Genomic DNA, 15,775 nt, shown 5'->3' with positions numbered 1-15,775 from the left:
TCCACGACGAAGCAGCTGGTTAGACTGAATGAATTCATAGGTAGTGCGCTGCACAACAAAAGATATGTAGCCTTACTCATGCTGGACGTGGCGAAGGCGTTCGACCGCGTTTGGCATGAGGGGTTAATTTATAAATTAATCAGCTTGCAGTTCAGCACTAAGTTAATCAAAATTATTCACTCGTTTCTTTCTAACAGAACATTCAGTATACATATTGGTGAAAGCACTTCAAGTAAGAAGCAAGTACAGGCCGGGGTCCCTCAAGGATCTATTTTAGGGCCCGTGCTCTATTTATTCTACGTGGCAGACCTACCTGCAGAACATTTAGATCAAAATTTCTTCATGGGTTGCTACGCAGACGACACAGCTTTTGCTGTCAAGTCTGGGTCGCCAAATTTTGCGGTTAAGAAACTTCAACGATTTATGCCGAAACTTGAACTCTGGTGTGCCAATTGGAAAATTGCAATTAATGCTGATAAATCCAAGCTTCTGATTTTTAAAAAGAATAAAATGAACCACCCCTTAACTGCACAACTGTTGCTATTTAATACTGTTGTACCAGTTGTAAAAACTGCTACATACTTGGGATTAAAATATAGTGCTAATTTCCTCTGGAAAGAGCATATAAAATGTGTCAGAGGAAAGACTATCGGGGTAATTCAAAGTCTTACGCCACTCCTGTCTGCGACCTCCAAATTAGATATCAAGAGGAAGAGGCATATTTACAATTCCATTATTCGTCCCATTTTTGCGTATGCTTTTCCGGCCTGGGCTACAGTTCAGAAAAAGGAGTTAAACAAGCTGCAAGTTATTCAAAATAAAGTTCTTAGGATGATAACAAATGCTCATTACTATGTCTCGAATCACACCCTGCACCGTGACTTAAAAATGGAATCTGTCGAAACATATCTACACAAAGCAAATAACAAATTCTTCAACAACGCACAAGAATGTAACCATATGACCGATCTCAATGTTTTGGATTACGTTATTCTTGAAGAATATGCTTCGCTAAGACCACTCGCGGCCCACCTCGCCAGGGACTTAAATTTCCCCACGTAAAAATACTCATGAAGGATATGCACAGCTCTTGTATATATTGTATATAGTATATAAAAATATTTTCTTTCTCAATTGTAATTTGTATGTTTCTTTTCATTTTGTATTTATGTAATAATGTATAGTATGTTTAATTCAGATGTCATGATTGAAACTATTGGATTCTGTCTGTGTCTTCTTTGATGATACAACACAAACATTTCATACAGATCCTCACGGCTCCTGCTTTACAAATTTCTGATGCGCGCGCCACTCTTTGGCCTTGCGACTCATGGTCGCCCCCTGTAACCACCTTTGACCTCCTAAAAATTGTCATGGAAAATTCAATGTCATGTGCCCTTAGGGCTCAATTCTTCAAGAGCCGGATAAGTTGAGCAGCTGCGTGACACTTCGGCAATATCTGTACAGACTAGACTAGACTGTTGGCATTGGCTCAACCCCCTTCTAGTTCCTGCTTTCCTGGCACTTGAGTGAGCGGTTTCCAGCCCCTTCAGAAGGATGCATGCAGTCCGGTGATTAAAGTGCCTTGGTTCTGGTTTGCGGGATGGCTGTTCCTGAATAAAGTTCCTTGGTGCCTGTCCGCGGGATGATTGTTCCGGAATGAGTTCCTTGGTTCATATCCATAAGATCCAGAATAAAGTTCCTTGGTTCCAGAGGCTACCATATGAGTGACTGCCGTGGACCGCATTTATGTTCTTCAATAAAGGTGGCAATTAAAATACGTGAGCGGCGATTCCTTGTGCAAACGGAGTTAGGCCGGTTTTAAGTGTTTTCAAGAACTTGATTTAAATTTCAGGTGTTTTTCTTGACCATTGATTATGGACTTATTGAATGTATAGCCAGCTTTATTTTTAGGCCGCTTAATTACTGTTTAGGACATTTTATTTGTATTGAATGCCAGTGTTTTGGAGACCAGGTAAAAATATTATTTGATGAATGATGGTTATATTATATTTTTCCTAAGACTCTAATATTGTTGAAATTTATTTTCTGTGTTTTTATTCTTTATTATATTGTTAATAAATTGGTTAAGTTCAGAATCTTTTATTGTCTTCAATGTCTGCACAACATATCTCAGGGAGCTTTTATTGCTACTACTGTTAATGTTTAATTTTTTTTTTTACTTTAAACTTTGCTTTAGCATCAACACGCATGCATCAACGCATTATGCGTTGGCGCATGCGCAGAAAGTTTGTAGCCTTGAGGTCCGGATTATGGGTGTCCGAATTAAGGACTTTTGACTGTCATGCATGTAGATATCAGCCAGGATGTGACTGAGGGGGCTTCCCATGGCTAATCCCTCAGTTTGCTTGTAGTATTTATTTTGGAAAACAAAATGTGTTTGTTTCAAACAGAGTTGAGTGAGAGAAATTAGCTCATCAATTTCGATGCAAGAGAAATGAAATTCGCGAAGTCTGGTTTCTAGACATCTTAATACACCCTCCACTGGAACATTGGTGAATAATGATTTTACATCAAAAGAAACCATGAAAAATATTTCTAAGAGAAATGTTTTTAACCTTTTTTACAAACTCTATTGAATTTTGCATTAAAACAGCTAAAATGCGTGAAATTCATTCTAACCCAGATATTATCATTTCAAAGGCCGACAAAGGTGGCCAGATAGTTGTCATGGATAAGAACACTTACATCAATGGTGTCACTAAACTCTTAAACGAAGGACTATATAATCCGATCCCTAAAGACCCTTCACCTTCAGACCTGTCAAAAATAAAAACTGCGATCAAATCTTCGCAAATCATTTCAAGCAACTTAAAACATTCGCTTATCCCATCTGTTGCGAATTGTGCCAGATTATATGCTCTTCCCAAAATTCATAAAAGTGGTATTCCTTTCCGCCCTATTGTATCAAATTTAGGTACTGCCTCGTATCCATTAGCTAAATATTTAGTTTCTAGATTTTCCACTCTATTAGACAATAACATTTACACCATAAAAAATTCAATAGAGTTAGTAATAAAGGTTAAAAACATTTCTCCTATAAATTTACTCATGGTTTCTTTTGATGTAAAATCATTATTCACCAATGTTCCAGTGGAGGGTGCATTAAGATGTCTAGAAACCAGACTTCGAGGATTTCATTTCTCTTGCATCGAAATTGATGAGCTCTCACTCAACTCTGTTTGAAACAAACACATTTTGTTTTCCGAACTAAATATTACAAGCAAACTGAGGGATTAGCCATGGGAAGCCCCCTCAGTCCCATCCTGGCTGATATCTACATTCATTATTATGAATCAAAATTGTTTAAAACTTTAAACTTCCCTGTATGGTTCTGCTACGTAGATGATACTTTTACCCTGTTTGAAGGTAATAAAGATGATTTAAATAAAGTTCTTTCAACAATGAATTCTATTGACCCTGCTATTCAGTTCACTTTTGAACTTGAGACTTGCAATTCTCTTCCGTTTCTGGACATTCTGATCACACGTAACACATCCAACTTCAGTACTACTGTTTACCATAAACCTTCATAGGTTTGCCTTCCACCACACTTGAAATCATGTCATCCGACTAAACAAAAGTTAGCTTCATTTTATTCCTATGTTTTCCATGCTCTTCAAGTTTGCTCCTCCAAACTATCCCTTGATGAAGAACTAAATTATTTAAAAGCAATAGCTATTGACAGGGGCTTTTCACCTAACATTATTAATCAAGCAGCTAACAAATTCTCATCTCAACACACTAAAAGTCTTGTTTTAGGAGATTATAAAAATTCTTTTGTCATTCCCTTCTTTCCATCAATTAGCTATAAAGTTGCACATATTTTGCAGAAATTTAACTTACATGTTGTTTATCCCCCTATCAATAAAATTCCGAGTTCCATACTCAAGGACCCCATTCCGGATATGAATTCCTGGGGTATTTATAGGATTCCTTGCCAATGAGGTTTAATTTACATTGGCCAAACTAAGAGAGCCTTAAAATTTCGTGCCAAGGAACATGATGCATATGTTAGAAAAAAGGAAACACAGAAGCCTTCTGTTGCTCAACATTGTTGGTACGAAAATCACACTTTCAATTTTTCTGCTGCCAAAATTATTCAAAAAACCTCTTCCATTAGAGAACTGGATTTTCTAGAGGCATTTCACATTCAAAAAATTCTTTCTGTTCCAGTTAACGATCCTAATTCCAATCCATCTTTGCCTTCGGTCTTTAAAGATATTATGTTTTAGTTCTGGTTTCATCAACAGATGGGGCCACTTGCTTATTCCTGCCCAGGCTTTCTTATCTAATCATGATATCCTATCTCGTTCATTTGCGGTTTTGCAGCTGAGGATGGTGTTTCGGTAAAACCATCGAAACTAGTCCTGTGAAAATTTTGAACACATAAGGCTGATTTTTGTTGTTTGACTTCTGAATTAGTATTTTTTCATCATGTTATTGTTCTTAATTATTAAATACTGCTAAGATTAGGAAATTTTCTCTTCCCCTAAATAGATTTTAGATCTTCTTATACCTACAGATGTAGTTGATGACAAAGATATACTTATGGAATTGTCTCCTGGAGTTGGTGGACAAGAAGCAATGTTGTTTACAAAAGATATGTTCGATATGTATTGTCACTTTGCAGATTGGAAAGGATGGAACTATGAAATTCTAAAATATGATGCAACTGGTATAGGTAAGTAGTGTAAAATCACAAATATTCAAAATTTGATATTTTTCTGTTAATGGGACACTAGTTGCAATATGGCATCATGAAGAGCTAGGCACTGATAACACTGTATTTATTTACATATTCAAGAGGGAAAATTGCATGAATAATTTAACGTTCAAAGGCCAGTAAGCTATAGTAAGAATTTAGCAAGTTAAGAATACACATGATTAAGCTACTAGCAATTATGACAATATTATTTATTTAAAAGAAACCTGCATTTCAGTAACAATACAGAATGATATTAACATTACTGTATCTAATAAACTTTCCTCATTTTTACTTCCCTCTTTCTTAAATATCATCTGCTCTTATTGTTACCCACTACTACTCCCTAAGCCTCAAATCATTCAATGCTGTTGGAACTGCAGTTTGTATAGCTTGCTATAGTTTGAAAGTTGACTCTATCCTTATCATTATCATCATCTTTGTCACCATTCAGTCTGCCTTTGCATATACTATGATCGTTAGATACATCAAAAGCGTGAGATATAACCTTTTTATGAAGTTCTTTTTCATTGCTTCATTCAACCTGCAACAACTGCAGACAACCACTGTGTGCATAAATCCATTTTACACTTTAGGGCAGCTTGCTTTCCGAATGCTGTAAGGATGGAAAAAATTAATGAATATTAAAAAAAATTTCAGAACTTCTAAAACATTATGGAGAATATGTAAGAGGGGATACACAAGTAAATATGGTATATATAATCATGTTTAATGTGTATAATGCTGATTTTGTGCATTCCACAGCTTCAACATTGCAATGTATATCTGGAAAGAACAATAGCTTTATTCTCCCCATGTACACAGCAATCTGTTTTCTCCTAAGAAAACATAGAAAAATTACACAAATTTTATATTGTGTACAGATTGTGCAGCAAACATTATACATGTTATATTTACACCATCCAACTGTTATTCTTTTTACAAAACTTTTTTTAGGGTTGTTGCTATCATCTAGTAAAGATTTTGCACCTTCGTGTAAGTTTTGGACGAAATGGCACCACATAAACAGAAAAGCACATAAAATTTTATGTATTTGTAAATTTTAATTAGATTTTTCTAAATGTTTACTTTTTGCCTAAATCAGCAATTTTCAAATTGTAATTGGAAACAAAATTACTCTAGTTAAGAAATGATTCATTTGCATGAGAATTCCATTCACACCCTCTTTGAAAAACAGATCATGTGATCACAGAATCATAACATTTAATAAAACTATTTTGAATAAATTTGTTTTAATTTGGAGTAATGTTTATATATAGGTGGCCTAAGAAGTGCTCATATCAGTGTAACAGGTCCTAATGCTTTTAAAATCTTGAAATATGAATGTGGCGTCCACAGAGTTCAAAGAGTGCCTAAAACAGAGAAAGCAGGTAGAATTCACACCAGTACTATGACAGTGGCTGTACTTCCTCAACCTACAGAAGTAAGATATTTTATAATAGATTTTATGACAGAGATAGTGTATAAAAGATTTTTAAGAGTATTTTTTAAATTAAAAATATGGTTCACTTTTTTTTTTATTTAGCTATGTGTGTGAGTTACATACACATATGCATGCATGTGTGAGTGAGTGAGTGTGTATAGAGTAAGAGAGAAAGACCGCATAAAAAAACTAGATTTCGTTATTTTTCGAAAAAAATTTTTTTTTAGTAAATTTGACATTGCCAAAACCATTATAGGAGAAGGGATATAATACTATATATATATGTTTGGTTCTGACAATTGCAGTAAAAGTGGAAGGTCTACAACTAGATGATGGCAGTCTCATATATGAAATTTCAATGTTCTACAGCGAATCTTTTTCGAGTTATGTAATATACATGCATATGTAGAAATGTTATGAAAAAAAATCCCTTCTGAATCCATTTTAAATGTATTATATAATCTATTTTGAAAAAAAAAAGTATTTTATTCTGTCCGTACATACAGACATTATACACATACACACACACACAAATAATAATAATAATAATAATAATAATAATCTAAATCCATTCAGGAATGGTCAAAATGGATATTTCTGTTGAAATGTGTTACTCAGAAACTTTCACAATTCTTTTGAAATATACTCGAAATTTTTCATGATTACAATATTTCCTTTACTTTGCACAAGGAAGTAAAAAAAAAAAAAAAAAAAAAAAGCCAATTTCTCACACCGTATCAGAGATAGTGAGGAAAAGTGTCATTGAATGATTTATCTCAAGCAGTAAAATTATAAGCAATATTATATATTTTAATATCAGATTGAACAAGTTAATGAACCATGTTCATTTTGCACTGCAAAAACAGTCAGCTTCCCAATCATCTTGAAACAAGCTGTGTCCATCACATACGAGGGTTGGAACTTTAATAGTGGCAACACAGCTGAAAAAACGCTACGCAACAAAACCAAAGAATATCGCGTATACCACACGTAAACTGCATACCTACCTTACCTCTCAGCAAAAAGACTCGTCCTGCCTACGTCACGCGTATGCGGAGTGACGCGAAGAAGGGATCCTTGTATTAGCTCACGGTCTAAAGTAAGTGTTGTCACCATGTTTTCAAAACAAGAACAACGATGTTGGATAAAAATTGAATGTGCCAGAGGTCGTACAGCACGACAGTGTCATCAAGGGCTTCAAGAGGCTTGCGGGGAATCTGCATTGCCTTACAGAACTGTAGCAAAATGGGTGAAAGCATTCAATGAAGGACGCCAAAACGTGGCAGACATGTTGCGGCCAGGTCGTCCGAGTGTCAGCGATGCAGACGTGCAAGCTGTTGCTGCACTAATGGACAGTGATCACCGCCAACCGATTCGTCAGCTGGCCGGACAAACAGGATTAGCGCATACAACTGTGCTGCACATTCTGAAGGAACGCCTGTCCATGAGAAAAATTGCTCCACATTAATTGATGGAAATGCAGAAATGGCTACGATACGATGCTGCCCGAACCCACCTGGAGCGCTATGAGCACGAAGGAGATGCTTTTTTTACGCCGTATCATTACGCTGGATGAGACTTGGGGCTGATCGTACCAGCCAGAACTGAAACGCCAATTAAACGAATGGCGTCATCACGGGTCACCACGACGTTCGAAATTTCGTCAGAACCCCAGCAATGTGAAAGTTATGGTGATTCTCGTGTACGACTGTGATGGTGTCATCCTAACGCATACCGTTCCCCTACAGCAGACTGTCACTGCGCAGTATTACTGCTCATTTTTGGAGCACAATCTCCGACAAGCTTTGAGGAAAAAACGGCGACACTTTCTGCAGAACGCTCCTCTCATTTTGCATGACAATGCTCGGCCGCATGCAGCGCAAGCTGTGACTGATTTGTTCAAGCGATGGGCCTGGGAAGTGCTTTACCATCCACCATACTCCCCAGATCTAAGCCCTTGTGACTAAATTCCTAAGATGTAGGAAGCACTTCATGGCACTCACTTCCAAACTGTTCCTGAGATTCTTGTGGCAGTAGACCGGTCCATTCAAACTATCAACAAAACAAACGCTGCTACAAGTATTCTGCGACTTCCACATCGTTGGAAACGGGTTGTACACAATGCTGGCGACTATATTGAAGGACTGTAAAACATGGTGACATGAATCACTTTTGTATTCCTTGTAAATAAATAGTTGCCACTATTAAAGTTCAACCCTTGTATTTTTCATTTGTACTTGGAAGACATCCCTAACATGGTGGATAATTAAAAATTATAGCTTCACACGTAAAATGGTCACTGTGGTTTTTTATCATTAGCTGACTCTTACAGTTAGACAAACAAAACAAAAATAAACTTGTTGTGACCTGCAGATTCAAAAGACAAGGATCACAATTCACATGACAGGTTCATTGCATGATGCACACCTTTTTGCTAACTGATTAATGGATTTTTATCCTCTGTAAACTTTTCAATAATTCAAGGCTCAAGGCTTGTTAAGTTTTTTTGACTGCCTTTACTTTCTTATGACTGAACCACTTAAAAAAAATTGGCAGGCTGCAGGTTGAGTATGATTGTTCTAAAACAGTGGTTGGCAAAGTGCGGCTCCAGAGCCGCATGTGGCTCTTTGGTTCCTTAAGTGCGGCTCTGGTACAAATATCCACGGAAGGCGCAATAATACTTTCATTTAAAAAAAACTTGGTAAGAAAAAAATTACATCTTATTTTGATAAATTAAAATTCTTCTATAAATCGAGAACATGTATAATTTTTTGTTTGAGTAAAAAGATAGATAGTTAATTAAAATTTTATATTGTTGTAAAAATACACAACGAACATCAAGTTTAATTTTATTAGTTTTCGTAAATGTAAACATAAACCATGTACAAGCTACCGGCATGAACGTGCATGCTTTTTATAAAGTAGTGAAGATACAAAATGGCATCACAGAGCAGCAGTTGCAGTGTGAACAATTTTGTCTATCTACCGTGTCTGCCGTTGTCTAGTCTTATTAAAATGTTGTTGTATTTTTTAATCTAGCTGCACATCTTACAAGTATTTTTATAATTTTATTACACCTGCTATGTATGTTTGTGGTTCCGGTACAAAATTTGTAACCGATTTTTCGATAACTTCCATTTGTCCAAATGTTGGAAGTTTTCTTCCATTTTTGGTCATATTAAAAGTTTTGTTATTCTGATAATGGAAAAAATTATTTTTTTCTTTTTAGTGCAGTTACATATATTAATAAAATTGTATTTTTTAAAAAGTTTTTTATTTTTATTTTCATCAATTTAATAATGATAATAATTTTGTACTGGTGGCTTTAGAAAAAAATATATTTGGAATATTTTTATAGGCACCCTAATTAACATGGCTACCAAAATAAAGCAAAGAAAAATGGAAGATGAAAACCGCAAATTTAAAGTTGAGTGGACTGAGAATTTTGTGTTTATTCAAAACTTGAATGGACTTCCGACATGTCTTATTTGTAAAAAAAAATTTGCGCATAACAAGAAGTGAAATTTAGAGAGACACTTTACAAGAAAACACACGTCATTTAGCACTAAATATCCTACCGGTGATGCAAGGAAGAAAGCAGTTGAGGAACTTCAGAAGAGTCAAGAGTCATCAACTTCTGTGTTTAATAACTGGATGCAATCTTTCAGCAATATTAACACGGCAAGTTTTGTTTGTAGCCAAGAGATTGCTAAGAGAGGAAAACCGTACACAGACGGCGAATACATAAAAATTGTTTTATAAATGCATCCGAAGAGCTATTTCGGGATTTTAAGAACGAATCAGATATTCTGAAAAGAATTAAAGAGTTACCATTGTCTGCCAAAACCATTAAAGATAGAACAATTAAAATGTGTTCGAATATAACCACCCGGCATATCGAAGATCTGAAATTGGTTTCGGCTTTATTAATAGCATTTGACAAGTCTTGTGACATAAATGATACAGTTTCACTTTTTGTAAGATTTATGTCTCATTCAGGCCCTAAAGAACTTTTAGGATTATTGCCACTCAAAGGTCAGATGCGTAGAGAAGATATCGCCAATGCTGTAATTGAGTGTACGAATAAACATCATATTCCCCTCGATAAAAAAAAGTATGACCGGCATAAGAAAAGGGGTTGTTGCTATTTTGAAAGAAAAAATTAATCACGAGGTACTTGTTTACCATTGTATCATTCACCAAGAAGTGCTTTGTGCGCAAACATTTCCGGAAGAAATTTGTAAAGTTATGGAATTACTGATTACCATTATCAACTCCATTTTAGCTAAAGCTCTTAATCATCACCAATTCAAAGAATTTTTATTTGAAATGGAGAGTGAGTACGCTGATCTTCTGCTTCATAACAAGGTACGTTGGTTATCAAGAGGGAACGTTTTAAAACATTTCGCGTGCCTTTTTCCGGAAATTAAACCATTTCTCCTTGAGAAGGGCGTTCACTATCCAGAACTAACAGATGATGAGTGCATCCAAAACTTTTATTTCATGGTAGACGTTACGTCTGATCTAAATAAGCTTAATCGTAAACTACACAAGAGGAAGGAAACTTAATTTTTTCGATGTTAGAAGAAGTAATAACATTCGAAAATAAATTATCCATTTTTGCACAGGATTTTAAAAGGGAAACATTGTTTCACTTTCCGAGCCTGCTGAAGCGTTGCCAAGAAAATTATTCCTCTATTGATAAACACCATTTTAAAACAATAATTTTAAATATGAGGGAAACATTTCTCAGCAGGTTTCAGGAATTTAAAAACAGCAGAGCAACTTTAGCATTTGTCAAAAATTCTCTTAATGCTACGATAACCGAGTTGAAATTTTCTCCTTTTGAAATTGACATTGGTAGATTTGAAATACAGTTGCTGGATTTAAAAAACAAGGAGATATGGCGCTCTAAATTCGAACGTCTGTGTGTTGAATTGGAAATATTGGAGAAGAAAAAATGTGATCTTAGTTCACAACACAAGTGGTCTGCTTTGAATGACCTGGAGAAGGAAAACATGATCATTTTCAACGCTTGGAATAGTATTCCTGACTCTTACGATCAGCTGTAAAAGCTCGCGTTTGCTGTTCTTTCCCTTTTTGGTTCTACATATATATGCGAACAATCTTTTTCAAGCATGAACATTATCAAGAGTAAACTGAGAAGTCGTCTTATTGATGAGAACTTGGAATCATGCCTAAAATTAAAAACAACAACATACAAACCTGACTTACTCAAACTTTCCAATGAGATACAAGGACATTGTTCGCATTAGTAAATATTTATTAAATATTAAATTTAGTTTTATTTAGTGTAATAAAAGTTTACTAAACAAGCAGATTTGGCTCCTAATTTTTTTTTTAAATTGTTGTAATGTTCATATTTGGCTCTTTGGCTAATAAGTTTGCCGATCACTGTTCTAAAATATCAAAATATACTTAGTGCATGAAAAGTTATTCTGTTCCTATTATATTACTTTTCCATCTTCCAGTGGCCAAATCTTAAAATCAGTAAATACCAACAGTCTGACTCAAGTTCAGAAGTGGGACAGTTGCATAGAATTTGTCATGTTTTCTCCACGTGTAACATGATTACAAGGCAATGCCTGGTTTTAAGCGGATAGCTCTTAAATGCTTTTCCGTAATCTTAATAATTATAATTTTATTATATTTAATTATAAAAGCTAGCAATAGTGTCCTCTTTCCTTCTCCAATAAATAATGATGATTTAAAAGAAATACTCTTGACTGTACAACAGGCTTTTATATATCTTTCCCTTTCCAAATCATCTACACACTTGTATAAAATTACACTTATTATTAAATGTCACTTTTATAATATTTGTTTCAGAAGCTGTTGTGTTTTTTAAATGTAGTTTCATTTATAGTTTAAAAATATTTATTTATTTAACTAATTTCAGAAAAGACAAATAGTATTGATATTTACAGATTGACATTGTAATAAATCCAAGAGATCTTGAATTTGAGTACAAGCATTCTAGTGGAGCAGGAGGTCAGAATGTGAATAAAACAGAGAGCTGTGTAAGAATAACTCACAAACCATCTGGTACAGAATTTGATACAAGTTTTATTTCTACTTATTAATACTTTTACTTGAGTTAAAACTTTAATGAACATACTAATTTTTAATTTGTATTTCAATCTAGGTATAGTTGTAGAAAACCAAATGGAACGTAGTCAACAGAAAAACAAAGAAATGGCATTAAGGACACTACGAGCAAAATTGTATGAGAGGGAACTCGAAAACATACTGAAAGAAACGACTTCTAACCGTAAATTACAGGTAGGTATTGGAAATATTATTTTGCTCTTGTATTCACAAATACATGTTAAAAGTTATTGTTGGTGATTGCAACTTTAAGTATCTTGAATATACAAATAATATCTTTACAACTTTATTAGGAAAAATTGAAAAAGTGGCCTGAGTTTAAAAATTCTATTCCCCCACCCATACACATTTGATGTTATTTTTTTCTTCTTTTGTGTGTGTGTGTGTAGATTTGAGAAATTTTTCCTGTTTAATTTTTACTTTTTATTTATCTTTTAAGACAGCGATTTCCAACCGGTGATACCTGAGAGAAAAGGAGATGGTACACAAAGAAACAAAGTATTTTTAACCATTAAACTCAAAAATTAAATATACCAACATCCTGTTTTCCTCTAATACTTGTAAATTGACACGATCTGAGCTTTGTTTAAGGTCAATAGCCACTCATACACTTTAGCTAAGTAATCCATTTTTATTTTCGCAAATATTCTTTTAGCCATAGAAATAACAAAATTTGTCATAAATAATGTTTTTAAAAGAAGTAATAAAAATAAATGTCCATAAAAAGATAATACTATCTCATTAATTCTTTTACAGTTGATCGATTTATTAGAATGTCTACACTGTTTTATGTTGCCACCATTTCCGGGCTCATATTGCTCTATTTTCAATTAGAATAATTTTTTTACCTAAGTTTGGTGTCTCTAACAATGAGTGTTTTGTATTCCTTACTTTTCTATGCGATTTGAGAATATCATCGTTTGTTTTTAAAGAACTCATAATTATATTCTGCATTTAAATTGTGAAAAAATAATAAAACAAACCTAGATTTTCAAAATGAAAAAAAAATGGCTAAGATTGACTAATCGAAAAAGTGATTATTCACAGGCGATGGATCCAGGACAATCTACTAGCACTATAGAAAATATAATTAAAGTTATTTATCATTTGGGTTTACCTGGAATGGGATGAAATGCCCCCCTTAACCTCAGCGTATTTTTTGCGGTGAACTATTATGCAATAAAAGTAAGAAACCATCATTTCGTAAAATACATCTTGAATCTAAGCATGCCAATTTAAGGGATAAATCTGAAGAATATTTTAAGAGGAAGTTATCAGAGTTCAAAAATAGTAAACTAGTAATGAAAAGTCATATTACTTCAAGTGAAAAGCTTTGGAAGGTAGTTACTTAGTAAGCCTAAGAATTGACAAGACTGGGCATGCTCACAAATTACCAGCAGCCAAACATGCTGTCAAATCATACAGTAAGTATATGAATTCATGAAATGATAAATTCCATGAAAGAGACGTTTATTCAAAAAATAAAACATAGTGAGTATTTTGCTTTAAGAATGGATGAAAGTACTGATGTTGTAAGGATCTTAAGTTTTACTAACGTTTATTTTATTTTAAATCTTTACTATAACTTCTTATTTTCTACTTCCGACCAGAATTAAAAGCTTTAACTTATTTATGCAAATTTGTCTGGCGAACGCCAAGTACTTAAGTTGTGGCTTTTTGCCAAGCAAGAGAGAGGAAGGAGTTAGTCGAAGCAGGCCGCGTGCCTCAGCAGTTTACTCGGTTGCTGGTTGCCTTCCAGACCAGAGGTTTAATCCTCTTGATAATTTTAAACGTATTGTAGTGTTAACAGTTCTCTGTACTACATACGGCTTCCTGTTAATATACGGCCAATCTTCTACGTAGGTTCTTGTTTATTATTCCAAAGTTAAGTTAGAGTTTAGTTAATATTTTTATATTCTTACGTTCAGACCACAAGTAGTTGGTCTCTGTATTCCGAAGTACGGAAATTATTGTAAAGAGTGAAAAATAAAGGGTTTCGTATACCCTTCCTGTGTATCTAAAACTAATGACCACTTCATGATGTATCCCGTGCACGAGTTCCAGAAAGTTACCTTAGCTACCAGCGCTTTGAGGGGCCAAGCGCTTAACTGGTTCAAATGTATAGGCAGAAGTCTCTTGGGTCAAGCAGGAAGTCCCACCTATACTTACGAAAATTTCAAGACTGCCCTAGTAAAAGCCTTCCCTGTCGTAAGGGATCGTGCGAAATTAGAAACGGAACTTTTCAGCATATATCAGCAAAGAATTGAAAATCTCTCAAGCTTTATTTTTAAAAAAATTCACGTCTTCAAACTCTTGTATGGAAACCGTCCGGATCCTGAGATAATTCAAGTGATTTTGCCGAGGTTACTTCCCCAAGTACAAGACTTTATTGAATTAAGGAATCCGACTACACTGGAAAAGTTATTTGAGCTAGCAATTCAGTTTGAAAGTAGAAGAATGGCGGACATTGAAAGAAGACGCCAATATCAACAACGAAACCAATTTGGTGCGCCAAGAACACAGCAAAGTCAAGCACACGGCTACGGAAGCAAAGCGAATCAGTGGGCAAGGAAACCCGAGCATCCAAAAACAGCCGGTGAACATCGACAGTTCAATAGCAATCCAGGAAAAAAGTCTGAAGGCCAGTGGAAAAAGAAGGAAAGCATGGAAAGGAAAAAACAAGATTTAAACTAAAACGGATTTCTGCTGACGGGAGGGTGCGGAAATGCGAAGGCCAAGAAAACCCCTCTTCCTTCAAGTTAAATACAGTGATGGTGAAAAATTTGACTCTTCCAAAGATTGAAGTGTTGGTGAATAACATCCCAGCCACCGCACTCCTGGATACAGGTGCGCAGTGTTCCTGTGTGGCAGAAGATTTTTTTAGGAAGTATTTTTGCAAATACCGCATATATAATGCGGATAATACGACAGTGTTAGCGGCGCAAGGAGAAAAATGTAAGTGCGTAGGTAAAGTACCTTTGTATATCCGTATCAAGGACGAACAAGCAAAGGTGATGTTTTTTATAGTAAAGAATCTGCAAGCACATTTAATTTTAGGAATAGATTTTCTTTCAGAGGCAGAAGCAACGCTGGATTTTAATGAAGCGTCCCTTAAGCTGACGATGAAACCAGTTCGAGAAGAAAAATCGGAACCACCAATGTTAAACCTTGATTACCTGCCTAAGGAAGAGCAACAAAGAATCCGACAAGTGGTTAGTGAATTTGCTTCGTTATTTAGTGATATTCCAAAATTTACTCAAGTTACTAACCATAGTATTGACACCGGAGATTCAATGCCAGTTCGCCACAAAGCATACCGGTATGATAAGAATAAAGAAAAAATTATAGAATGGCACATTAGCGATATGCTACGTAAAAAGATCATAACGCCCATCTCAAGTAGTTATGCTAGCCTGTGGTTTTATGTAAGAAAAACAATGACTATCCATTGACACATCCAAAAAGGTGGCGATTCG

At 34.9% G+C, this 15,775-nt stretch overlaps 1 protein-coding gene across 1 annotated transcript in view; it reads left to right on the top strand.

Annotated features, from left to right (window-relative positions):
• The window catches only part of mRF1 (mitochondrial translation release factor 1), a 52,605-nt gene that overhangs the window by 29,595 nt on the left and 7,235 nt on the right, over positions 1 to 15,775 (top strand). The window contains exons 3-6 of the mRNA XM_085825900.1: positions 4,522 to 4,705; positions 6,007 to 6,170; positions 12,119 to 12,236; positions 12,337 to 12,473. Coding sequence (XP_085682026.1) covers positions 4,522 to 4,705; positions 6,007 to 6,170; positions 12,119 to 12,236; positions 12,337 to 12,473 — 603 coding nt within the window. The remainder of the gene's footprint in view (positions 1 to 4,521; positions 4,706 to 6,006; positions 6,171 to 12,118; positions 12,237 to 12,336; positions 12,474 to 15,775) is intronic.

This window comes from Stegodyphus dumicola, chromosome 10 (assembly GCF_044657685.1).
Source record: "Stegodyphus dumicola isolate Sdum_Otavi_A_Nest chromosome 10, ASM4465768v1".
Lineage (NCBI taxonomy): Eukaryota > Metazoa > Arthropoda > Arachnida > Araneae > Eresidae > Stegodyphus > Stegodyphus dumicola.
Note: the sequence above shows the minus strand (reverse complement) of the source record. Positions and strands in the feature narration are given on the sequence as shown.